General features: G+C 40.6%; 1 protein-coding gene across 2 annotated transcripts in view; it reads right to left on the bottom strand.

The window, feature by feature from the left end:
- The window catches only part of ccser1 (coiled-coil serine-rich protein 1), a 169273-nt gene extending 146568 nt beyond the window's left edge, over positions 1-22705 (bottom strand). For both annotated transcript variants that reach the window (XM_012857089.3, XM_036143848.1), the window contains exons 1-4: positions 22483-22705; positions 13216-14233; positions 10915-11329; positions 8023-8207 (exon numbers count right to left, since the gene is read on the bottom strand). In XM_012857089.3, coding sequence (XP_012712543.2) covers positions 8023-8207; positions 10915-11329; positions 13216-14208 — 1593 coding nt within the window. In that variant the 5' untranslated portion in view covers positions 14209-14233; positions 22483-22705. The remainder of the gene's footprint in view (positions 1-8022; positions 8208-10914; positions 11330-13215; positions 14234-22482) is intronic.
- Between the last annotated feature and the right edge of the window lie 5132 nt (positions 22706-27837).

The raw sequence follows: 27837 nt of genomic DNA, 5'->3' as shown, positions 1-27837 counted from the left end.
TCCCTAGAAAATTTACCTAGGAGTCAGGACCTCATTATCTGTTTAATCATGTGCCGTGCATTCAAATACTACTAGCAACATTACTCTTCATTTTACAGTCATTTCTGGATAAGACCAGTAACTACGGATTAGCAATGACAATATTTAATTTTAATGGATTCTTTCTCAAAGAAGGATCTGTTTTTTTCCTGTCAAATGTCTGAGATTGATCATCTTACCTTGAAAAACGTGGACAAAACGTTCAGAATTTGTGCAAGAAAAAACTCAAAAAAGAAACTCAAAAAAGCAAAAAATGAAAAAGCAAAGTCAAATTTCATGCAAATAAGAAGCTTTCTTTCACCCATGAATATAAACGAGTTTCTTTGGAAAAATGATTTTTTTTTTCTTTTGTCTGCAAAACTTACTCTCCACCCAGTAGTTTGGGTAAATGGGTTCCTCGCATCTTCCGACACAGTGAAAAGTAAACCAATAGCGCTACTTGGCCTGTTGTGTAACACCAGGCTCATATTGACTACGGTGTGGGTTGCGGTCCTGATGCAGTTCCGGTTTTCTGCAAACCCCGACTCAAACTGCCCCTAGGCCAGCTGCGGCTCCGTTTGCGGGAATGACACTGGCGAGAACACATGTTCATTGCTATCCCTCGTAAATGATTAAAAACCAGCTATGGTTTTAATTTTTTAGGGCAAAACCTGTTATCCGTGCGCCTAAATATCCCATTTCATCCTTCAAAAACTCCTCTGTTTCCTCGTGTTTTTGCGTCGCCGCTTTGTTTAAACTAGTCAAGCTACCTAAGTTGATTGACACCGGAGCTTCATCCTGTCTAGCACCGGACTTTTCATGTTTAGCCTGTGAAATTCAGGAGCTTGATCCGGAAATCAATGCGGCGTCCTTTCAAACCTCCTTCTTGCGGGACTTTCCGCAGCGCCACACAACCTCGGTAACCTTTACGCCACCACATGCAACTGATGTGAGTTGACAATTTTTATATTTTTTTAATTATCTGGGTCCCTTGCGACGCCACAATCATAACTGCACCCCATTCAATGTGAGCCCAGGGTAACGGAAGTGGACCGAACATAAACGTCCCCAACATGTGTACTTGAAATGTGCAGCGTCAGCACATTTCACCATGACCTCGTGAGACCCTTCTGCTTCAGGCTGCCTCCACCACGGCCGTTCACCATCGGCTCAAGCTCGTCTCACCTTGTAGCGAAGCTGCTTGAACACACGGGGTGATTTAGTGATGTCACTGGCTTTTCAGCTGCAGTACTGGACACAATTAGAGCAATTACTAGAAGATCATTAGTGACTTCAATTTGTACGGTTCATTATTATTAATTGTTTCTTGAATTTGAATCTCGGGACGTGTACTACAAATCGGCGAAGGCTATAAATGTAACATTGTTCAGTATTTGTTTAAACTCAATGCCTGTCCCCATGAAAATAAACATTGAAAAAGAAGATTAGATCTGTTGACAATGTCCCAACGCAGAGAGATTGTTGACATTCTGCTCAGGCACTCGTTTTATTTTCCTCCGTTTTTACTTCCGCCTCATAAACGGGGCTTTTTTTGTAGCAGGAGAGTGTAGTTTGCTGTTGTGCAGCTTTCAGATAACAACACCGTTTTTTAGTGTGGCTAAACAGTTTGAGGCTGAAGTGTGCTCCAGTTCTTTAGTACTAAATGTCAATTGTACTAGACACAAGTTGGGAAGACTGCGTCGGATGAAAACCTTTTCAGAAACGCTCTCTGGCCTTCTTCTATGTTTTAAGGGCCATATTTGTATGAATTGGGGTTAATATTTTGTTGTTAAAGAGTATCCTAAGCTTGCCCATCCTTAACGATCACACATTAAGATCTAGAGTGAGGATATTGCAAACTACAGCACTTTAACATCTAAACAAATCTTTTTAATATTTGCAACAGTCCTTTTTGCCGCCCCCCCTCCCCCAATCTGGCAATAGTTTTCACTATAATCTGTCACAGAGAGGAAGAGCATCCTTTGTGTTTTGTATGATTAATTCAAGCGTCACTTATAATAATTAGCCTATGCACACTGAAAACAGACTGGAGAGCATGGAAATAAGAGGAATGTTACATTAGGACATCGTCTACTGAGCAAGCTATTACGCTGGTGTTAAAATGCACGTGAGAAACAGTGAAGGAGGGGGGGGGAATGCAGCCGGGCTGTTCTGTCACATTCTGTGCGTCATTTAGAGCAACTAACAAAAGTGTTTGTTCAAAGTCACTCTGGCTGTGTCTGAGATAGAGGAATATTTTCTGTAATTCTGCCTGTGTGAGATAGTTCTGAGCGTAATCGCCACCAGGCTGTCGGAGTATTATCTCCGTCACTGATAGACTTATGAGAAGCCAACAGCTGAAAATGTCGGGAGCATACAAATGTTTCGCAGCTTCGGAAGAAATAAAAAAGGAAATCAATAGCAAACAGAACGAGATCAATGGAACTGCTTCTCTTCACAGAAGGAAATAAATCGGGCATTTGTCACTGCAGTCCCAACCTGAATTTGGTTTATGACTATTGTGCACGGTTTACACTAGGGCTAAACAATATCCGGAAAATAAGTCATCGCCACACTATTGGGGAAAATATTGTTGGCGGTATCGATTAACACACATTTTGTTCGACTTCTCTCCCCCCTTCATGTCCTCACCCCTCTACGTCAGCTTAAGTATGTCCGCGGCTAAAAAATATACAGGAGGTGCACGCTTTAAGGGAAGTCAGCGTCCATCCAACTGGTTTATATTATTGATATCATGCAGAGTGTGAATATGTGGCGCTTCTAATATAATGTCCTACAACTGCATCCAAGCTGTTCTTTCCAAAAGCGATATTACACACAGGGATATGGAGATAACGATTGAACGCTGATAAATTAGGCAGCTCTAGCGCTCACAAACACAAACGCACACCCACTGAGCTCTCTGCTAAACACGGCATGATTTAGTGAGTCTGTGTTTTGTACGCCACAGTAAGGAATATGGGCTAAATCTATGACAAACAAACGTCCTGGCTATTGTAATTATTCATCGTATTAGGAAGGCCATAGAGAGAGAGAGTACTGAGATTTTGGTACCCTTATTAAACATCTTTAAAAAAGTCCTAAAATAAATATTTTATAGAGATTCGGCGACCCCAAGACTCCCCTCTTCATTGAAACTTTGGAGATGTATTTTACCTCCCTTACCTTCGCCCTCACTGCGTACACTTTGGTCCTCATCCAGCTTTGTTGTCACAGTTCCAACTAGTTTAAAATTGCTTCTCTGACATGATTAGATTAGCATAAATTTCAAAAACAGCTTTTTCGATCTATTAGGCTCAACACCCATCTGCCTTACATGAATGAAGGGTTCTCTTGTCTTTCCCCCTTTAGAAGATTGGCTGAGGGGAAATGGGCCTGTGTGTCTCCAATGAAAAAAAACCTATTATTTATAGCTTCAATCACAAAAGCATGACTTAATTGTGAGTTACAACATTTTCTGGTTTAATGTAAATAGAATCAAGAAATAATGAAAACTGAACCAGTCAGACAACATGAAGTCATCTAAAAGATCTCAAAAAGCAACACATCGTGGCCCGATCTAAAGAGATTTAGGGACAGATGGGAAACAAAATCACTGACTTCCATTAGCGTACAGGGAGTTATAAAGGGATTTTTAAGGCTTTAGTACCCCCAGTGAATCCCAATGAGTCATTATCCACAAATGGATGAAACATAAAACGAAACAAAACTTTCCCAGGAGTGCCTGGTGAATCAGGATTTCTCCAGTGACTCATCCAGGAGATCCCAAACTAACCCAAAACCACATCTAAATTATTGCTGGCCTCCCTTTGCTTCAGTTAAGGTCAGTTTTAAAAACCTAACCATAAGAAAGCTACTGGGAAAAAAAGATATACAAGAGGGAGGTCCAAAGCAAAAACCCTGCTGAGGAAAGAGAACACAAAGACTACTTACCCCTAAAAATATCTTTAGCCTAAATACGTCACAGAAAAAATTCTGAAGACTACTTTTTGGAAGGGTTGTATTTCATTACAGACGACATAAATCTAACAAAAATTTAGCTGAAAATAAAATCTGACAGACAGCCAAACATGGCTGCGGTAGCGCGGGGACTGAAAACCCTCGAATGTGGCTGAATTAAAACAATTCTGCAAAGAATTTCCACAATTTCTCCAAAGTGATGCAAGAGGCTCAGACCTCATGACAGTTGTTTAAAGCAAAATTATTGGGGGCGATTGCTTATTTCACACGGGCTCCATGTTGGTTAGGACAGCTTTTTTTTTTTTATTTTAATAATCCAACGCATCACTTAAAAGCTCCATTTTTTTCATTACTCGCCCCATCTTGGCCTGATATTAAAATTTGTTTCATTATCACAAACATTTCAATAAAAACCAGACTTGTGGGACATCGTTTTCCATCTGTTTAACCAAGGTAGATTAGCTGGCAGCAGCGCTGATTATGAAGTTGCTGTTTAATATAGTTTTTCCCTACCTTTTCCCTTTAATAGACATTCGGTTAATACTTCTGCTGCGCCTCTATTTAGTGTCGTCTTGGTGTGAACAGACTCTACGACAGCGTCGGTTACATTTATTAAACATTTTTGCCTGTGTGGTGTTTTAAAAAAGGAAAAACAATCCTTCACATTTTTCCACACCGGCTAAAAGCACTGAAATTAAAACATTGGATTTTTTACTTTCCTCAGTGTCTCAGCAGGAGACTTTGCTACTGCGGTAAAATCAAAGGTTTATTTTTTCACATCTTAACCAAAGGTGCCATTAAGTGGGCAGGGTGTTGGACTTATTTATAACATGCTATCGCTTGCATACCATCATTGTACATATTAGAAGGAAGAGAAAAAAAAAACACTCGGACAAGGTTAAGATAAAGGTGCCTAAATTCTGAGTTTTTCATTAGCTACCAGTGCATAAAACTGACCAATAAAATTTTACGAAGCAAGGGGAGATAGGATATAGTTTAATACATTCTGCCGGGTTCCTACCTTTCCTCCATTACTCAGCCCCCTGAAGGGCACTTCATAGGCGGAGAGGAGGTAAGAAAGAGATTATACAACATTTAGTGAAGTGGAAGTGGAGAGGCAGCCTGTAGTATACACAATAAAGTGCCGTGTACATCCCTGCTCTATGTAATCTCCCAGGCGAAGCTTTTAGTCTCCGGCAGAATAAACGGGATTGATTTAAACTAGCTTGCCTCCTACGGAGCTTCCCTGTGTAGGTTGTGGGGAAAACCAGCCTCCGCCCCGACAGCTAAAACTTATTGGCAAAAACAAAAAATGGATGTTGCTAAATCATGCGCCGGCAAAGACTGCTGCAATGTGTGCAGGCAGACAGAGTAAACACCGGCCTTAAACCTGTTAGCGAAACGTCTTCAGTCAACTAAGTACTTCACACAGCCGCACTCAATTAAGACTTCAAAAGTTTCCCTCAGAATTCAACAACAGCCTACTTTTTACTCATTTATTCCACATTTTTATTGTATAACTAAACATCTAAATTAATCAACATTGCAATAATAGAGGCTTAGCGTTTTTAAAAGGTGTCAGGTTGTTGAGTTTTGCTTAAATGTCAACTACTCCTTCTCTGTCCTTCAAAACATCGTGTTCTCTGTGTGATGGAGAGGCAGAAACAGACGCAGAATGAGCTCTGGAGTCAAAGAATGCGTTTCGTATTTTTATGGTCAGGGCCACAAGCACTGGCTCAAATCAGCGAGCGTATTAGAGAGGGCATTATACCGGAGTATCCTAGCAGCTGGCTATAATTACAGCAGAACTGCCCCCAACTCATTCTAAACTCGTTACGAGTGCGGCTCATTGTCGGCTTGTGAGAGCAAATTGGGAAGTAAATGGAGATTTCTCTCGATGAGAAATCCTTTTTCTTGGATAAAAGCAGATGGTGTCACTGCCGAAGTTGCAAAGTAAAGTGCTGGGAAATGAACTACCTGTCAGTGTTTCCATATAATTCCCAATTCTACAAGTAGTTTGTGTTCATATTTTCTCTCAAATGCCATGTAGTAAGAATTTTACAGAGAGTACTCGGGATTAGAGTGTTGAAAAGTGTAGATCTTGGTCACATCTGGTATGGTTATGTTTTCTGGGTGAGGACGGGTGTGAACTCAACTCAGACCTAACCTCTAAAGGTTTCTAGAGCACATTTCTTTAAAAGTAGACTAAACAGCACAAAGTGCTACCAAAAAGTGAAAATAAAGCAAACTCAATCTGTGCAAAAATTAAAAAAAACAATGCTTGGTCTTAAATTGTTTCTTTTATTTAACTTGTCAGTCTTGTCAAGAGCAAAAGACGACTAATCAGCCAGTGAGAACAGGCTTTAACAGTGATGGGCCTTAATAGCCTGCTTTCAATGCCATATACATGTATTCAGATCCCTTGCTCATATTTCTAAAGTTACAACCAGAAAATACATTGAATTTTACTTGGATTTTATGTTATAAATCAACAATGTAATGACTCTCAGCTGGAATTTGGTTTGGCCTTTGACTAAACCATTCTAACACTTAATTCAAACCCTTCCACTGAAGCTCTGGTTTCACGTTTAGGGTCGTTGGGGCCTACTGAAAGGTGAACTTCTGCCCCAGTCTCAAGGCTTTTGCATCTTTGAAGAGATTTTCTTCACGCACTGCCCAGTGTTTAGCTCCATCCAATTTCCCATTAAGTCTGCATGTAGAAGCCATCGCCATGTTTCACTGTTGGGATAATGTTTTCAGGATTATGTGCTTTCAATAAAGTCTTCGTCTTTGCCACAGTCCTCTGTTAACAGATTTGCAGTTCTTGGACTGCATGAGCTAATAAACATTTTGGTATAACCCACAGTGGTTTAAGCTTCTCCACAACTTGATTTAATACATATACAGATGTCTTAATTTTATTTGTTTGAATTCTGAAAATCATGAGCTGTTCATTTCTTTTTTTAAATCACCATATATTGTTGTAATGTCATTTCAGTGAATAAGAGGCATCATTACCACTAAAGTGTACAGTTGCCTCTGGACTGGGACATAAGACATTGGGAGGGAAATCAAAAAGATGGCCAAAGTAGTTGAATAAATTTTAAAAATCCTAACTTTTGAGTACCTTTAGTATCATCAGTGTTGACAGTAGATAAAAATCACAGAGCAGCATGCACAATAATTTATTTAATCACCAAGTGAGTTTGGCAGAAAGCTCTGATACACACAGCTTAATAACCAGCAAATCTGTCATATGAATGCAATGACTTTTGTGTTATAGCCTGTTGCACATTTATAGTTGTTGTTTTTTCCAGAAAGAACGTTTTTGAAAATATATTGGAAAAATCTTTTCACCTTCCTAAAATGATGCCCTAAATAATGTTTTGCCAAAAAAATGTTTTTGCCTAAATCAATTTAATGACTTATTGCCATATTATTTTTCCGCGTTTTCTAAAAAACGGCTAAAAAAAAAAGAAAAGAAAAAGAACCTTGGCCTTTATTTCAGGAAAGTGACGATGTTTAACTGATTAACACAGTTTTACATCCAGTCTGCGAGATAATTCTGTTATTTATTATAAGTGTCTTATTAATGGCCCACCAACAGTAGGTTGTACAGACCTCACACATATAAAACCAAATAATCCATAATGCTGCTCACGTACCAGGAGTACATGCTGCACTTGGGAGAGTCAGATGCAACAAGTGAACTTTACGCCTCGAGAAGTAAAGATCTCGCAAAGTTCCCAAGTCAGGTTCTTTGTCACTTTCATGCTCAGGTAATTACAAGGTCATTTCTAAATAGACTTAAAAACAGAATTTATTGCTTTGTTTTAATAACAAGAGATTTCACTGATGCCTTTGCTTCGTTTACGACATTTTATTTGACTTGGTCTGTTTTTGCTTCATGCTGTACACCAAAAAAAAACAAAGCAGAGAAATACTGCTAAATGCAGGAGAGTAGCCTGTTAGTGTTTGCAGTTATGGTACAACCTAAACAGAGACAAGCAGCTCCGGGCTCACCAGACTTCCAAGTTTAGACGAGGAGGAGTTGTTTCTGTGTTTGAGCAGACCGTTTCCCTCCATGCCTTGGGCATCTCTGTAGTTTCCATGGACACGAGGCCCACCGGCCCCCTCAGACGAGGAGCGCAGTCGCCTTTCCATCCGCATCACCCCGTGGTAAGGGCTGGCGTTGCTGCACACAGAAGCTGCACAGAGGACAGCAGGAAAAGAAAAACAGTTCAACAGAGTGAGAGCAAGAGATTTGTGGAAATTCGATGACAGTGTTGAGATGCGATATTCCTTTTATTCATTTCTAATGCAGGGAGACCCCTTTCCTCCAGAGGATAAGGCTTCTTTCATAAAACTAAATGGCAAAGCCACTTTCACTAAGTCAGCTTTCTAAACAAAGTTAAATCCTTCCTTCACGAAGCCGGTCGACTATATTAGTTTTGCTCAGGCTGCGTTTATTGTTCTGCGATAATCAAATTCATCCAGATTCCTCGCACCTAAATTGTTTTGTAACAATAAAACTGAGGAGCGAATGTCAGATTTCAGGGGAAATATTTCTCAGAAAAAACGAGAGGACGATGGCTATAATTGCTCTGTTGTGATTTACAGAAAATCTGAAGTGAAACAGAGAAACAATACCCCATCTTATTACAGAGGAACCGCTTCATGCCAAGCATTTCTTTTTTTTTCCTGTTCTTTCTCACTCCACTCATCGACACGCATACATACAGGACACAGAAAGCTTTCCCTGGGTGTAATGAACGGCTCCTTTCTTAACACCTCTGTTGTTGTAAACTTACTCAATAAAATAGGAAGAGACAAGATCCGCAGCAGAAAGACGTCCTGAGCATTTTTTTTTACCATAGTTTCACACTCTTATAGCCATAAACATTTACAACACATGGGGGAACCACAACACAAAAGGCGGTTATACTAGATCAATACAACAAATCTGTGTAGTTAAGGGATCCAACGGTGGATAATGGCAGGTTGCTCCGCCATCAGGGCAACTTTCTGATGCTCAACCACATCTATTATGCAGTTTTATAACAGCAAATACTACAGGTGCATGAATATGACTGCGCATATGTATAGTTAAGGCCAAAATAATGCCAAATGTAGATTTATAATTGTTCATCAACCAAAACGTTTGTTTCAGATCAACAGGAGACAGTATCAGTTTTGAAAATAATGCACTTAACTTCATTTATACCTTATTAAACGATGGCACATAATACGTAGAGATCTATTTTATTTTATTCTAACACTACATTTTTCTGAATTGTTGTTAAACATTTCAACAAAAACACCTCCCAGAATACAAGAAGGGGTCAAATAAATGGGCGTACTTCAGGTTGGGTGATGTAAAAGGGAAGTGTGGACATTCTGCAGGGTTTACTGAACACTGACGCACAGCCAGACAAACGAGAATCCGACAAGACGACACCCAGCTTTAAAAAAACAGCGAAGGTTTATAAATGTGCAAAATTAATTCAGAGAAGTCTGGCCTGTCGCTTGTCTACTCCATTTTCCCTTGAAAAAATGTTTCTGAAACATTTACACAAACATGAGTCCAGGTTTGCCTGATTAAAGCAGCACCGTATGACTTTTAGCCACTAAGGGGCACTAGACCAGTAACTTTCAGGTTTAGCGCCGCTGAAGCCCACTGGCACACCTTGAAGGTTAAATGAAATCATCACTTAAGTCACTTAAGATAGGCACATTTTTGGGAAGGGCAGCCTGCACTGAGCATCCATTCATGCCAATTGTTGTATATTAACCTGAAAAATTATTTCCTCGGCTAATGTGTGCAGTCTTAATGCAGCCAACAATATCCTTTTCACTTCTGCCTGTTTTAAAAGCATTTTACTGTGTAGAAAATGGTAACATTAACGAATAAAAATCAATTTAGACAAAATGATAACACAATGAATGAATTTCATACCTTAGATGCAAACGTCCACATTATCATATTTCAGGTAATGGGTTTGATAGAAACAGATTCTTTCTTTGCTTCTGGAGCTTCTGAAACGATGTTTTGTTTCTTTCTAAAGTATGGATAGTTGACATTCCCAACATACTGAATATTTAGCCTTTTTAATATTTAATACACACATAAAAAGGTTCATTTTATTTATTTTTCCTGTTAGCCTACTTTCGATAAAAGGGCCAAAATCTAAAAAAAATATATATAAATAAATAAATTTGACTGGAATATTTGCATCAAAAACAAAAGTCTAAACTTGCAACGGGTAGCATTTTTACAAGTTTCCAATCTACTCTAGCTGTAAAAGTGATGGTTTAAAATGCTCTGATCAGATTCTGACATGAGACAACTGCTGAAAAGCCCTTTTTAACAATAAGCTGCAGACAAGAGGTAGGAACAAAGAATTTAGAACCAGCTTTAAAGTAGCTCCCATTAACTGTGAATACAGTATTTTATGCAAAAACTTGAAAACATGAAAATATTCAAAAGCTAGGGGCGCCTTGTTCTCCATGCGCCAACCTGAATTATTCTGTAGTCTTCAACACAACTTTAAATCTCCGTAGTTTAGCCTGCACTAACTGCACACCTCTAGAAATGTTGCGTTAATGAACTCTCTTAAGGTTTACTTGCTCCGTTTTTTATTATTTAGAAGTAAAGCTGAACCAGAAGGAAGAAGCAGCAGCAGCAGCAGCACTGCTTCACCTTATCTAGTAAATGTTTCCCCACCAGACAAAGACCTGCAGTTGACTGGAAATGATTCAACAACCCTTCATCACAAAGGAATGTCAGATCTGTCTGAGGTTCACTGGAGCGGATTCCCCGACACCGGGCTCGTCTCGCTCTCTTTTCTGCGTCCGGCGATTATTCGGGCAGTGCTACTGCTCGGCAGTGACTGTGTGTAAATCTGTGATTTATACCTGCGTGCGGTTTCCTCAAGTGAGAGGGCCTGGGTTCGTGGCAGCCGCAGAAGCTTCCTCTTTCTTGCAGCGAGAGCGTGTGTCTCGGCCGCCTGTCCGTTTTCTCGGGGTTCGAGTGACAGCCCTCGCTGCGCGCCCCGCACACCTCGCTCTCGCTCGTGGTCTCGGTGTGGTAGCCCGCCTTCCTCTCCTGCGCCGACTCCTTCCCCTCTGCCGACTCTTCTTTGATGGCCTCCCGTCTCTCCTCCTCCCTCTCCTTCCTCTCTTCCAGCGATTGTTCCCGCAGAGGCGGGCAGGGCACGGCGGTCTCGGGCTCGGAAAGGGAAACGGCCGTTTCATAGTCCGTGTTGTTGGCTGTGCTGGTGTCGGGGAGTACGGGTCTCTCCGCACTAGACTCGACTGGGGTGAAGAAAACCTGCGGAGAGGAGCTTTCATTAAAAATGTGTAAAAATACGTTTCAAAGAGGTGTCAGTGAATAGCAACAGGTAGAGTTACCCCCTGGTTAAATAGTGACGTAAAAAGCACAATGTTAGTTTGCAAACCTTCTACTTCTGAGGACTGCGAGAGGGAAACATATTTCCAGAGAGGCCTTACAGAAGTATTCATATCTTTATAACTTTTCCACATATTGTGACATAACAACCAAAAACCTCTGGTGGAGGATGAATTTACTGAGTCTAAGGCAGGGTTTAAACAAGCTTTGGTGTGGCCATCCACCTAAACTGACAGGTTGGGGAAAGAAACCCCCTGAATCTGAGAGCAATCCAGGAGGCCCGTGGTAGCTCTGGAGGATCTGCCCAGATCCACAACTCAGGTGGAAGAATCTGATGACGGAACAACTATTAGCAGCGCACTCCTCACATCTGGGTTTCAGGGAACGGTGGCGAAAAGAAGAAAGCAGTTTAAATCCGGGTTGGAGCTGGCCATAAGCCATGCAGAACTGAGCTTTAACCATGATAATCGCCACCTCTTTAGTGAAACATGGTGGCGGCAGCGTCATGCTATGGGAATGCTTTTCCTTAGCAGGGGCTGGGAAGCTGGGCAGAGCTGAGAAGACGATGAATCGAGCCAAATACGGGTTTAATTCTGGAAGAAAATCCTTCAGGGGCTGCAAAAGACTAAAGACCAGGGTGGAGGTTCCCCTTTCAGGAGCTGAATTGTTTACAGCATTCAAACACCACACCTGAGTCTCCAGTAGAGAATTTGTGGCAAGAAGGCTTCGAAATTGATGTTCAGACTCCATCTACCCAATGGGACTAGTTTTGGGTATTTTGCAAAGAGATAGGGGCAAAAATGCCAGTGTCTTCAAACCTGGTCCTCAGGATCTACGGTCCTGCATGTTTTCCATGCGTCTCTGCTTCAGCACACCTGAATAAAATGATTGCATAACCTCCTCAGCAGCCACAAAGGGCTACGGAGGCATCGTCTTCACCCATTTATTTAGGTCAGATGTGGAGGCAGGGAAACGCCTACAACATGCAGGACAGTAGAGCCAGAGGAGCAGAGTTGAAGATCCCTGATCTAGATGTTCAAAGCCAACAGAGACGTACGTCAGACATGTTGATGTGATTGCAGTAATTAGCTGTTCTAGTCAGTACTGACTCAGGAATGTTGAATATATGTGCACCACAATTTTGTATTTGTGAAAATGTCTTGTTCCTTCCCTTCTATTCACAATTCGCCACAACTTTGTGCTGGTCAATCACATAAATTCCCAATAAAATATATTCAGGCTTGTGGCTGTAATGTGACAGAATGCAAAGTTAAAGGAGCAGGGGCTATACTTCATAGAACATTTACTTCTTAAAGACCAGAAAGTGATTATAGGAGCAGATAAGAGTGCAGACCTTTAATACGGTAAAGTTTTTGAGAGGGAATAACACATTTTATTTTATTTAAGAACCTCTTAAGTTGTTTTTTTCATTCACCAAGCCTGAGATTCTTACAAGGGTGATTCATATCACTTCAGAACATCAAAAAATAATCATAGCCCTTTAATTCTGAATACATGCATAAAAATGCACACTTAACCAGGTGAGCCGCAAAACACCTGATGACGTTGTTCTCGGATTCCAAATAGATATTTATAATTGTAAAATGTCTATTTTAGCAAATACATTAATGTTTGCACGTCTGCTTGTTTACAAGCAGTAAGATTCAGTCTCCAAATGTTACGACTCACTTCTGTGCACCATTACCAGTAAGTTCTAGTTGATCAATGATTGTGTGAAACGCTGTAAACATGAAACAAAGTGAACGAGTGACATCCAGTCCAGATGAACGCCCCTGGAACAAGCCTACCTGAGAGGTGGAGACGGCCGCGCTGAAGTTCTCAGGCGCAGCAGGGGGTTCAGGTGCAGCGGCGTCAGCAGGCGGCTCAGACACGCAGACGGGCCCCGGGTTTAAACCCGATCCCGGACTCGGAGCTGGAAGTGCGTCCGCCTCGGACACAGAGTCCTCCGTTATGGGGATGAACTCTGACGGAGTGATGGCCGTTGTCCGGTCTTCTGAGATCATCGGCGACTGAAGCGAGCTCTCCCCGCCTCCTCCCATCAGTTCCCCTGGCAACGACCCAGGGGTGAGCCCCCCGGCCCCCGGGGTGACGGTGGCGGAGCTCGGAGGCTCCAGGTTGACTTCTGGGGGTCTGTGGTGGTCAGACGTGCGCGAGAAGCGGTGGTGAGCGGAGAACGATTTGGGCAGCAGCTGCTTCTTCTGCCGCGAGGAGCGTTTGTTGTTATTACTGGCGCCGCTGAAGTCGTCGAGGAACCCCGAGTCGTCACCTTCGTTGGTCCCAGAGCCGCTGATGCAGTTGGTGAACACATTTCGATTGGCTGTGGAAGAGGACGAGGAGGCCTTGTCGAAGTCCTCGGTCTGCGAGCGTGGGATTTTCTTCTGCTTGTGGCTCCCGAACCCAAACGAGTGGCGGGACTTGGAGCGCCTGCCGCCCTCGCTGAACCCCGCCGAGGCCGACGCGGTGATTGTCTGCTGGCTGTTGCCGTTGGCGTCGGCGGTCTGCGTCAGGGGGGGCGTGAGGTTCAGGTTGATGGGCTGGACGCGCGGGTCGCTGTTCCTCTTGGCCGTGAAGCCGAGAGACGGCGTGCGAAACAGGCTCCGCCGCTTGCCGGTGCTGCCCGAGCTGGAGTTGGTGCTGGAGGGCGAGGAGGTGTGAACGCCGTTGCCCACTCCGCCCGAGGACGGGGAGGAGGGGAGTGAGTCCTGCCGCTTGCTGCCGCTGCGGCGGAAGATTGGCAGGCGTGAGACGAGGGTGGAACGGCGCGAGCCTGATTCACCCATCGAGAAGCTGAGGCAGTGAGGCACTCTGGGGAAAGAAAACACAAACTATTAACAAAAGGCAGGCCATGCAGACTCTACTTCATTCTCACCTACACTGCAAAAACGGATCTAAAAACAAGTAAAATGATCTCAAAGTTAGTCTATTTGTCCTTGATTTGAGCCAGTAAATAAGATTATCTGCCAATGGAATGAGTATCTTTAACCCTAAAATAAGATAATTAGACATCCTGCACTTGAAACAAGATAATGGAGATGAATTGTTCCTATTTTAAGTGGAAAAATCTTATTCCATTGGCAAATAGTCTTATTTACCTGCTCAAATCAAGGACAAATACACTCATTTCACGAACATTTTACTTATTTTTAGTTCTGTTTTTGCAGTGTACAAACACTTTAACAGACAATATGATCTGCAACATACATTCTACAAAAACACCACAAAATAATGTTTTTTTCTAGAAACACAAAGGCCAAGTTGCTCACGCACATCTTTAACTCTGCCCACAAATCATCTGACGATCCAAAACATCCCTCTGGTTGTTCTTAAGCCTCTTTTTAACTCATTTAACAGCAGGATTATTATTATAGTCTGTCTGGAAGAACCATTTGCAATCTGCTGACTGAGGTCTTGTGATGTTAATATTCTCCCCATGATGCAATCTATTTTACTGCATTTGCAAACTGTGACGGGCCTTTTTTTAGCTCACTTTGAAGTACTGGCTTCTTCCTCACTGAGCGCCGTTTCAGCCCATATCAGTACAGAACTTCAACCTGGATGATGAGGATCTCTTGCCAGCTTTACCTGGAACCTTTATTGAGTGTTTTGCTTTTGTTCTGGGGTTGATTTTCATTGTTTTCACTTAAACCTGTTCCTAGCTGGGACCCAGGACCTGACTCCTTCTGAACCAGCGTGATGGCTGGACATTACCGTCTGGTTTGTGCTTGGATCCGATTGAACAGATGACCCTGGCAACCTTCAGGAGTCTGGGAGAATGTATCTGAAAATGATCCAGAATTGTGAAGGTCCTCAATTCTCATAAAAAAAATCTTGCTTTGAATGAGCTGAAAAAGTTTCTACAACATGCAGAAACTTCTGATGAACCTTTTCATACCAGATTTAAGAGCTGGCTCATGCTTTGGGATCACGGGGCGACGAAGCATTCGTACTCAAAAACAATGTCGCTTTCCATCCAGCTGCAAGACTCTCTGTGTGAAGTGCAGCGGTTTTCTGATGAATTTAAACTAAAACTTTATTGTGATCAACCACAAAAAGTCTCAGAGTTTGTATATCAGCAATAAAGTGAAAGAAAAGGATCCATTCTGCCCTCAGGTGGTGAATGTTTATTATACAGCTTTAATGATTTCTAAAACAAGAATTGGGTGAAGACATTTGTATCAGTTGTGGATTTTCTATTTTCCTTGTCACAATTATATACTGAACGCATGCCTACATACAATATCCATTATTCTTTTTGTCAGTTAGAGTAAATTATTTTAACTGGTCGTTTTAAAGCCAGACAAGTGGCAAAGACTGGGCTTTTTAAGCATAGATGTTCAGTGAGGTTAAGGCCATTCCAGGCTGCTGTCCTGATTCCAAACCATGTTTGATGAGCGTTTGGGATCGTTGTCCTGCTTGAACACACAATCATGTCTAAATTATACCCTTCAAGCTGATGATTTAAGACGGAAGTTATAGTAATTGTAGGTAGTCCATCAACTTCACCATTTCCCTCACTTCAATGCAACCAGCAATGAAACAGTCCCACGGCACGATGCTACCACCACCAAGACTAAAAGTTGAAAGCCTCAACTCGTCTCCTACAAACATTTTTCTAATCACTGAGGCCAAATAGCTCAGTCTTTGTCACATCTGACCCAAAAAAAACGTTTTCCCACAAAAGGCTTTTAACTTCTGCATTTAAGTCATACCTCAAAGTTCTGATTTTGGAGCTGGCCCTCGTCTCTCATTCGGCATCGTCTCGGGACAAAGGTTTGTAAAAAGTGCAAAAATAATATGACACTCACGCTCACAGTGACTGCATGCAAACTACGCACTCTTAAGTGTATTTTTGTGAACACCAATTCCCATTTAACCTCAGCGCAGTCTCACCTCAGCAGCCCGAAGCCGTTCCCACACCTTGTGAAGTGACGGCTCGCTGCTGTACGAGCACAAAAAGAGCAAATTCTGAGACGGGTCCGCTCTCCGCAGGTGCGTTAGAAAACAGAAGTGCACCGCCGTTTTGAACAGAGCAAACAACAGGCAGAAACGTCAATCATCTCTCACCTTTGTCCCAGAAAGCAGAACTGAACCATTATTCGTTGAATCTGCTTGTACAGACGGTAACTATGGGCAGCAGGTCTCATTGTTAGCATTTTAAACACAGTTAATGTCTCACAGCGGGTCAAACCTCAGCGCAGCCCATTAATTCCACTAAATCGTTGGGTGTTTTCTTTTGTATTCTTACGTAAATGAGGATTACTTACAATGCAGTCCTTCTAACACTGACGGAGCTGCCTTCTTGCCTTCGGAGCTACTGAAGCGTCTTGTTTTTTGGTCTCTGTGTAATAAGATTACATTAACACCCTCGAGTGAAGTGGCTAATTAAAGTCTCACCTCCTGGACAGTAAACTCGATCAAGTGCTAAATGCGATGCTGATCGGAGTTATATTAAAAGTATACACAACGCAACGGCTGCACGGCTCCGCGGTTATACAGCCAACAGCTGTGACACAACATTCACCAACAAACTAATGCTTTGTGTCTAACTACAAAAAAGAAAATAATGAAAAATAAAAACAATTCAAGGCAGAGCAGCAGCTCTAAGCATGTCCATAAAACTCCCTGCACCATCAGCATCGAAGGGACTTGATTATAATTGGGTTTTTCATGTGCTGATGGGTTTGTTGGATGCACAAACTTGAATAATTAAAACCACGTGCAACAGTTATAGCACGAGAAAGTGGAGGAGAGTTACACAAAGACGACAGGCCCACCCCCGTGTGTCTTCTCCAAGACAGCAAGAGGGATGGCTAAGATAGATCAGAATCAGACAGAATCAGAATCAGAAATACTTTAATAATCCCAGAGGGAAATTGCTGGGGAGATGGGGGAACCGTAACCCTTTAACGGCCATGAGTGAGACCACAACTGTTGCACAACATCATACCGGATGTATGGTGGTACGAGAAACTCTTTGCTGCTAAACAGAAACCGGGATGGGAGCAAATACTGTATCACCATATGCAAATTAGGATTCTGATTGATATCTTTCTTTCTTTTTTTTTTTACAGAAAATAAACAAGCTATTCTTAAAATCTGAACCTGTATATAAAAAAAAAAAAGAAAAAACAATTACCGCCCCTTGTTAAATCATGACTTGACTGTAATGGACCACAGTTTTAGGTTCAGGTTTCACCAGCCACACCCAGGCTTGATTACTGTTTGATGTGAAGGATAAAAGAAATCACTTAAACAGAACCTGTCCGACAACGATAAAGTAGGCCAAAAAAGGCAACTCGAAATGCCCCAGATCTAAAGAAATTCTTCAACCAATGAGAAACAAAGGCGCTGACGGCCACCTGTCCGAAAAGGTTGCTTCGCCGCTTCAGGACCTGGGAGGCTTGCCACGATCGATGGGATATTCTGCTCTTCTGCAGAAAGTCCTAAAGAAGAATGTCCAGTCATCACTTTGTCCTTCAACCTTATAAGGTCAATTGCAATTGGACTTTGCTGCTTAATAAAGACGAAAGAAAAAACACGTCAGCACGTATCTGATGTGAAAATGTGTTTGATGATCCAAAACATTTATTGTGACTAAAAGAAAACCTGAATAATCATATGCTTTCACCGCACTGCATGTGATAATGCAAGAAATATGACAAAAGGAATACATGATATAGGGACTTTGCACATATTGTTCAGGGTGTTGTGCACAAATGACTCCTCTCACAGAATCGCAGAAACGGTGACAGCTGCAAGGAATGAAGCGCTTCTGTAGCGCTACTGATAGGGCTGGGCGATTTTATTTTATTAAATCCAATTAATTCGATTTTTCTCCACCTTTTTGTTTCACAAAAATAAATTATAGGACTTATTTTTAAAAACTTGCTTTTGTTCAAGCATTTCGTCAGGGAGTTGACCTGAAATCAAAGAGCAACTAAAGACAAGCTGTGAAACCAGATGGCGGGCCGGGCTCTGACGTTGTAAACAAAGAAAATTTAACTAAATGTTTGCTGCTAGTGGTTTTATACAATGAGCCAAGGACAGGCTTCACTTCACTTGTGTAACTTAAAAATAAAAATTAAAAAAAAATGTAAGTCCTCTTTCCAATATTTTGACAACAAATTTTCCTCAACACATATTTAGCATTACATGCTATGCTCTTTATGGAAGCCCAGTGAGTGCATTGGGCAAAATAAAATCTTGATTTATCAAAAATTATTTCATAACAAAAGTCATAAATTCTAATTAACTGATTAAAATCGATTTATCGCCCAGGCCGAGCTACTGAGTTAGCAATCCTCGGCAAAACAGGACAAATCACTTGATGTGAACATGCCAGGCAGTGTGACTAAGAGCAAAAGCAGAACTAATGTGGGCATCAAGGGAGCGGAAAGCTTCCGTAATTGATCAAAGTCGTATGAATATCCCCGCCTAAACACGGAGGTGTACTCTGCTCACCATGAAGTCTGTCCAGGATAAATTCAAATAAGAGTTCAACGAAACCCAACACTGACTCATTTGCAAACTTCAGCCCCGCTGGGCCGGTGCACACCAGGTGAGCTTACCTGACCCAGAGAAGCAAAGCTTAATTTCATGTCACTTCCTCTTCCTCAGATACTGATAGCTGAGCTACACTGAGCTGCAAACACAAGTTCATCTGCTGACCATTTGCATGACTTCCCATTTCAACACAGAAGCCGAAATTAGCTGGAAATAATAATTATTATTATTCTGAAGAAAAATTGTTGTTTGTGTTATTCACGATATTTAGCCTCTGCTGGTTCCTAAAACGCTAATTATTTGTTGAATTCCTCCACTGCCTCACCCCAAAGGACCACGTCATTAGGGTTAAACATTATAAGGCAGATTGATATGGGTTAATTTATGTATGCTAACATTTTCTAATCAGTCACACATTACTAGTTATTATCTGCAGACTAATAGTCTCATATATAAAAGTCAACATGCTAACTCCTCCTGTTCTATCAGTGCTAACGCACACAGATGAACTAATGAGCTTTAGTCAGTTTAAAAGGACACTGAAAACGATGGGTGTGTGTTGGGTGTGTGTAAATAACTGGGCGTTTCCAATAAAACACGTTCTTGTTTGGTCCACAGTAACCACATACTGCAGTTCACACACTCTTGCAGTCGTCTCTTACATCACTGCTCTCCTCAGAAATCACTGAATGATGGAAACGGGGATCATTCATGCCAGACTGGACATTATATAACACAAAGTCTGAACTTGTAAAAAAAAAAAAAAAAAAAAAAAAAAAGAAATCAGCAGCAGATACTTTGGAGGCAATAACAACGATGAGCTCAGAGAAACAGAGATGCACTGATCAGGCTTTTCTGAGCAGATTCATTATCTTTTTGTTTGTTTTTATTAGTTGTCTGAATATGATACTGATTCTAATTTGCTTTAGACGGTACAGGAAGACGATCCTGTTACCCTGCAGATGTTCTAGACGTAGGCATGTTCGGAATCAGCGGATTTAGCTCAGAATGTCACCGGGTTCTGAAGGCAACCTACAAACGATCAATTCATTTAAAATCCGGGGTGTTAAAGCGAAGAAGCGTCTAAAAGGTGCAGGACACCGGCCACAGGTGGCCCGAGTCATTCAGCCCTGTGCGGGCTATAATGAGGGGAAAAATCATGTTTATACAGGCTTTCTTTAACTTAACAAATGAAAACAAACTTTGACCAGAAAAGAAACGAATGTGCTCCCGATCAGAAGTGCATCTAACAATACGCAGTTTGTTGATGCATTTGTTTGGCTGAAAAAAAGTGGGAGTTTTCAGCTGCAATTCATTTACTAAATAGGGGGGAAGAGATGCTTGTTTATATGACGCCTAAGATACAACAGAGAAAAGTCAAAGTGATGACCAGGCCAGTATGGCTTAGATTTGTGGTATTTATTTATTGAGCAAAATATTGTTTATCTGCGTGTTCCTGACAAATTGATGCCGCTGAACCTCCCACCAAAACATAATTTGTGTGATTGTGGGAGCACATGACAACCATATGGTTATGACCGAAGGAAAAACATTAAAAAACAAATAAAAATAATAATACTTCAACTATATTTAGGAATGTCTTTGTATTACATTTACACAGAGAAGCATTAATTGACCATCCAGACTTAGCATTCTCAAGACAGAAGCAAACTAAAAGACACCTTGGCCAGTTTTACATAATTTAAATAAGTGCAGGGAAATGTGCTGAGCAAAGGAAACCCAAGCAAAGGGAAATGACCAATGTCCGCCTGGATGAAAAAAAAACTAAACAAATTAAACTAATACAGGAAAATTGGGCTCCGTGGATTAGGAGGCATTAAAGAGTTTTTGAAAAATAATTCAATAGAAAAGTATGTTATACGATAAGTTAATAAGAAGACTAAAGTATATTAAATAATAAATAAGACTAAGAGCCTTTTTTACTGAATTCAAGTATAGGACAAAAATGTTGCCCATAATGTGAGCTTTTCACAGCTATTTCCAACTAAATCTTACATGTTTCTAATACAGGCAATCGTAACTTCTAAACTGAAACAGAAAATGCATTTGCTGCTGGACTTAAACAGCTACAAAAACATTTTTTATCCGACTGCTCATCTGGTTTTAAGTCCTTTTCTACAGCTGTATGGAGCAGAGAGGGACAGAGTACTGCCCTTCCCTCACCTGCTGCTGCACACTGCTGCTCAACTGGCTGAAAGAAGCGTGATACACCAACTTTTCTGTCAGCTATAAGAAAGACCACCGAGTCATCTGTTTGAGAGCATTTCCACTCATAAAAATAATACACAGATTAAAAAAACGCCACCCCTAAAGGGAACACTGGTCATACCTTGTTTTATGCAAGTAGGTGACCTCTCTAATTAACCATCTAATATAAAATGTTACTCTTTAGAGAGTGAAAAGGCAAAAACACATTATCGTGCATAAGAAACACCTTAAACTTATACTAAATTCAGAGTGTTTGTTAAAACTTTTTTAATTCAACTTAGTTTTATATATAAAACGTTTGTAACTGTAAAAATCTGCGTCTTAGAAGTGGTGGGAATATTTGTTGCCTTTCTATTTTAGACAACAATATGCATTTTTGTGTGTTAGAATTTAGTGTAAAGACTAAAGGTCATTGTCATTTAAAATCAAACATACAAAAAGGCATAAGTAAATCTGTTTCAGTAGGTTTCCGTTCCAATAAAGCGACAGTTCACCCTGGGAGAATGATCAGTCTGCATCCAGCATAGTGTGTGGATCTGACTTGTCACAGGAGCACTCACAGCATCCCCACACGCGTTATTTAACACCTAAGGCTGAGAAATCAGCCCGATGAATTCAAACACTTTTGCTGAAGCAGATTATGTAGTTCAGCTAGTAATGGCAAACGTGGGGCAGCAGCTGGACTAACATGCAGACGCATGTTCATTCTTATTAAACCACAAGCATCTCCATAAGCTCCTACAAGCTATAAAACGCCACATTTAAATCGTTTGACTACTTATGCACGTCTTTTTTCTCCCAAAACGTATTTAGGGACTAATGTATAATATTTTGTTTTATAGTTGTTGTTTTTTAAACCCGCATGTAAACCTCAGTACCTGGGCCTTTTATACCTAACAAATAGCAACCATTCAAGGGGTCCCGGTTGCTTTATATTCTACCCAGGAACTAAACGTAGCTAGCAAGCATATGAACCGGTTTGCATGGGATAAGCTGCAGAGATTTAAAGGCAGCTAACCAGCGGCAGCCCTGCGGGATGCCACAACTGTCAAACCAAGCAACGTCAACAACGCTTTGAAGCCTGCCGACCTTAAAGCCACACTAGCTAGCTGGCTCGCTGCGCTGATACTCTGTGGGCCAATGTCTCCGCTTACATTACACCCAAACGCCAGAGAGATATGAAATTTATTTAAAAAAAAAAAAAAAAAAAGAAGAAGGGTAAGCGGTGTCCCGGAAATACATTAGCGCAGGCGGTCACTCCAGCTAGCAGCAGGTAGTGGACAAAACAACACAAGCGGCCGTTCAGCGCGCGCGTACGTTACCTTCAGCGCTCTCCTACACGTCCGTCACGGGGGAGAAGAAGCGAGGGGATATATGTCCGCTTTGGCTTTAAATAAATCGGCACTGGCATGAAGGTGTCAGGGGTATCACAGGTTTCCGCTGAAGGCTGCACCTTGTGAGGCGCTGACGCCGAAATTACACCTCAGTGACGGAGGAGGGGGAGAGACGCGTTCCTCCTTCCGCGTTGCAGCCACGGACAGCGAGCCTGTGCGCTGTGACGTCATCACCCCTACTCCTCCTCCTGCTGCTGCTGCTGCTTCTACCTGCTGGACTCATCTTAAACAATATATAATGTGTAAACTCAAAACAAACATTGTAATTGACTATACGAGTGTAATGTTGTATTTTGTCCGCGGAGATATCAATCCTACTTTTATTACAAACCTATTCATTTTGTATGGTAAATTCCATATACACAAATGTAAATATTCCAAAACATCCTCCAACTTTAAAAGTTTATTGTATGAGTTTAAAGAGAAATCCCTGACATTAATTGATTCTATACAAAGCACCACATCCACTCATATTTTTGAGAGATTTTTCAAAGAATAATGCAATTACACTCCTGCTTCTGCCTGCTCCATCCCAGCATCCTCAACAGGTGAAAGACCGATTATTAAAGTATGAGCCTTTTTCATTTGTTAAATAAGACAGTCCCAACTAATGAAGAAAGCATTGCTAGCCTATTTCAAACTGCTATGTTTATCTTTGTGTAATAAAAAAAATCTGAATTATTCTGGTGCAATAATATTGAAGATAAGCATTTTCAGCTTCACAATAGAACTTTATTTATTTACTTACTTTTTTTGGATTGATTATGACCTGGATGACTGAGAATCTTCACCACCATATGAGAAGCATTACAAATATGAATGGAGGGTAAGCAGAGACAGCAATCAGCAATCGCCAGAGCCAGCCCAGGGCCTCGGAGTTGCTGAAAGGATCCCGCAAACCAGCAGGGGACGCTCAAGAGTGCTTTAAAGGTACTATTCAGTGGTGCATTTATTTGTTTAAAATATTTGATCAACTTTTGCTGAACCTCTAAACAGCTTTGCAATAAAAAGTAGACTTCCATTGCAGATCTCTAGAAAACCCAATGTTTTTAAGAAACAAATAAGTTTTTTATGTGTATCTGGGTTGATGACATCACAAGACGAGCAAATATTAAGCTTGCATCAGTAAACATGATGATGCCTGAACAATTATTTTGCAGATTTTTCCATCTTGGGTCTTTTGACATCTGCTCCAGATGCTACAACAAGTTGCTGAATGTCTCCCTGGGAGTTGCTGTTGGAGTGCCATATCAAAGAAAAGAGTCAAAACTGCATCAGTTTTTCTTAAATACCTTTATGTTGGTGGGTCAGACGCCTATCTGATTGTAAGGCGAGGGGATATTTTGTGTTTGTCATTTGTTCAGCTTTTCTTCTACTTTGGGCAGATAGTCTTAATCCAAATATGTTAGTTTTTTGTTACTAATTAGTACTATTTTGACTAGTGTTTGCTATTTTGATTAGTTAAGTCTATGTTTATTAGTTGGTATTTCCCCTATTTTGTCAACAGTGATTTGATCGTTTGGGAAGTCGGGTTGTGCTTGAGTTCCTTGTATTACTACAAGAATTAGTCTGTTATGTTGACCTTTGTTTTGGGCCCAGCTTATCATTTTGAAAAAAATGTGTCTCCCTGACATGGTTTGTGCAGTCCCTGACAGTTCTCTTCCCAAGATTTGGCAACCATGCAACACATGCTTCAGTGTGTTGCATGGTTGCCAGATTGAGGTAATGTCATCACTGACATCTGAGATATTTTGCTGTTGCCGGACAGAAAACAAGTAAACACCTCTGATAGAGAACTTTGATTTAAAAAAAAAACGAAAAGAAAAAGAGGAAAAATATAAGAAAAGTAAAAAAAATAATAATAACATACAGTGGAGGTTCTTGCATGAAATGTAACCTGTGCACACCCTGTCATCTCTGTAATAATCAAGATGAGGCTTGACTGGTCTGAGCATCTTAGTATCTTTAAAAGCAGAGATTGTCAAATAATATATAAATTCCCCCCAATTGCCATCACAACGGTTAGTCTTCCAAAGGATAAGATATGAAACTACTTTATTGTTCCATAATAGGGAAATTCTGGTTGGATTTACTTGAGAGAGCTCTGAGTAACTTTTTGCTTTCTGTGATGTCATCAGAGACTGGAGGCTTGTAGATTTAATCTAGTTTAGTAATTAAGGTTCACGAGAAATAATATAATCCTCAAAAAGTGCTGTTCTATGACTGTGAACAAAAGCCAGCTTAGTTTTATTCATGCATTTCAGTGCATTAATTAATAAGGCTGTGCAGCATTTTGTTACACCTCAAGCTAGCTCATATTATTGTGTGTATACTTATACCTGGTTGTTTAGAGGACAGTTTGTGACAAGTCAAAACTTAAAAGAGCAGATATTTAAAGACCTAATGTTGGAAGCAACACAGACAACGAGAGGATGAGTGAACCAAGACTAATATGAATAATTATGAAATAATCTAATGAGTCGTAAACACTTAATATGAAAGTTGAGCTATAAATATCTGACACCTTGGTTCTTATAGAGGGCTTCAGATCTCATTAGAGGTAGCCTACATATGTCCATAAATCTGTTGTTACCCATCCACAATAAATAAATAAAAATAACTTTATAGCATGACACTGGCAAAAGCTTAGTGAGCATCCCTTATGCCATGTTTACCACAAAACAGACTTTTGAAGATTTCTGTAATTTTGTAATTGAACAAATATAAATACCATTGGCAAAAACACGTAGTATTATTAATTAGATTTTTTGTGACAGCACATTTTACAGCAGTCACGACCAACAACTGACCTCCGTGCTTCACAAGGAGACATCAATATGTATCCACAGCCAGGTAATGTGGCCCACCCTTCTGAAGCAACCTGCTCGAGCTGTCTCTGGTTTTAGAGGTGCCATCCTCCAGAGCTGTCAGAGATTTCCAGAGAAATGTTCAATAGAATTAAGATCTGGGCTCGTTCAAGAGAAGTCCAGTGTTTTGTTTATTATTTTTCCAACACCCTTGAGCGATTTTTAGCCCTGTTCTGGGTGAACACCTTGTGGTCAACTCCAGGAACCCTTGGTATTCTTCAGATTTTATTGTGCCCTGAACAGATTCACAGATTCTCATGCCAGATGTAGCCAAGCAGACTTGTGCGGCACAAACCGTGTCTAGATCTTGTAGCATCCTACAATCCATTGTGTCCTCCTTACCACCCGTGCTAGATCATTCCATTCTTTATGGAGTAAAGAATGCCCTTCCCAGAAATGTGAGGGCTTTTCATCATCCATACTGGCAACCCTGGGATTTTTTTTATCTGCACATAATTGCCTTTCTGAGCTTCCCAGACAGCTCTCAACTTTGCATTCTCTGGTCCATGCAGTAATACCAAACTATCCAGCAACATGTTTGTTCCCTTTCAACAGCCTCACTCATTGAAGAGCTTGAACGTACCTGTAATACTGATTTATTAAGTATTTCCAGGCCAATTAATAGCTACAACTCTTTTGAACATTTAACCCTTCATTTCTCTCATTTAAACTGTGAAGGAAAATAACTTCTTCTGTTTGTTGTTTTGTATTGTCCACCAGGGCCTTACTCTCAGTTTTTAGTTCACTTCTACAACTTCTTATCTGATTTAGTGTTAAACACTGACAGGGTTATTATAGGTTATCATGTAGACACTGAATGTGACAACCTTAATGTAGCCTTTAATTGTATCCCAGATTCAATTGATTTTGCTCAAAATTTGCATAAACCAACACACTCTTGTCTTCATACTTTGGATCTTGTGCTGACATATGGCATTGATTGTGAAGAATTAATAGTATTTCCTAACAACCCTGTCCTATCTGACCATTTTTTAATAACCTTTGAGTATAATTTAACTGAGTTCTCCACCCCCAAAAGAAGGTTTCATTATAGGAGATCCTTATCAGATAATGCTGTATCAAACTTTAAAGAGTCTGTCCCCCTTTTAATTTCCTCAGTATCACAGAAATACCTAGCAGATGGCAGCAATGGTGTTTTTCCCTTTACAAATTGGTACTTTTGTTGATAGTGTTACTTCCTCTTAGCATTTTGCGATGCGGAAGTAACACTACATTGTCATGCATACATGACAATGTAGCACCCTTGATAAAGAAAGGTAATTATTCATAGGAAACTGGCTCCCTGGTTTAATCCAGAGCTGCGTTATTTGAAGCAAAAAAATTAGGAAACTGGAGAGAAAATGTCGCTCTACAAATCTAGAGGAATCCTACCTACTCTGGAAAAACTACTGTTGTATAAAAAGATCTTTCGCAAAGTCAGAGAAGCATATTTTCATCAATAGAGAATAGAAATAATCCTAGGTTTCTTTTTAGTACAGTTGGCAAATTTACCAGATTCATAGCTCTGTTGATCCATCCATTCTCTTAGCAGTAGTGACTTTATGGGATTCTTCATAAATAAAATTGATTCTAATAAAAATTAAAAATAGTTAGCATCCTCCCAGACATGGATTACCTCGTACGCAATAAGTGAGGCAGCGTTGGAGAAATGTTTAGAACCTGATCATTGACTGCTTAGCCCCAGTAGAGCTTTCTGAGCCATCTAAAACTGTACCTTAATCTAAACCTACAACGTGTATGCTAGACCCAATCCCAACCAAGTCATTTAAGTACTTCCTTTGATTAATGCTCCCCTTTTAGACATGATTAATCTATCCTTAGTAAATGGATATGTACCACAGGCTTTTAAAGTAGCTGGTATTAAACCTTTACTTAAACCATCTCTTGATCAAGATGACTAAATTACAGACCTATAATCACATTTTTTTTCTATGTGAAATTCTTGAGAAAGTAGTTGCTAATCAAGTATGTTAACATTTACAAAGTAATGACCTATTTGAAGAGTTTCAGTCAGGCCTCAGAGCTCATCTTGACATTTAAATTCCATATTAAAAACAGATTTCCAGGGTTTCCTTTTTCACCTCCAGAATATTGCCAAAATTAAAAATATTCTAGTCTATACATTTGATACTTCAAGGCTGGACCATTTAAATTCTTTACAATCAGGAAGTCCACAAAATGCAGTTGAAAGCCTTCAGCTGATCTAACATGCAGCAAGAGAGTTCTGATGAAAAGAAAAAAATATGATTTTACCTGTAGGTATGATACAAAACAGCAGTTAAATGCTAAGGTTAAGCATGACTCTGGTTTCCACAACAGTTTACAGTATATCTGCTACTTCAGCTCTGCATTTAAATTAAGGAAATAGCACCACAGACACACTAGATGCGCAGAA

Source organism: Fundulus heteroclitus, chromosome 12 (assembly GCF_011125445.2).
Source record: "Fundulus heteroclitus isolate FHET01 chromosome 12, MU-UCD_Fhet_4.1, whole genome shotgun sequence".
Taxonomy (NCBI): domain Eukaryota; kingdom Metazoa; phylum Chordata; class Actinopteri; order Cyprinodontiformes; family Fundulidae; genus Fundulus; species Fundulus heteroclitus.
Note: the sequence above shows the minus strand (reverse complement) of the source record. Positions and strands in the feature narration are given on the sequence as shown.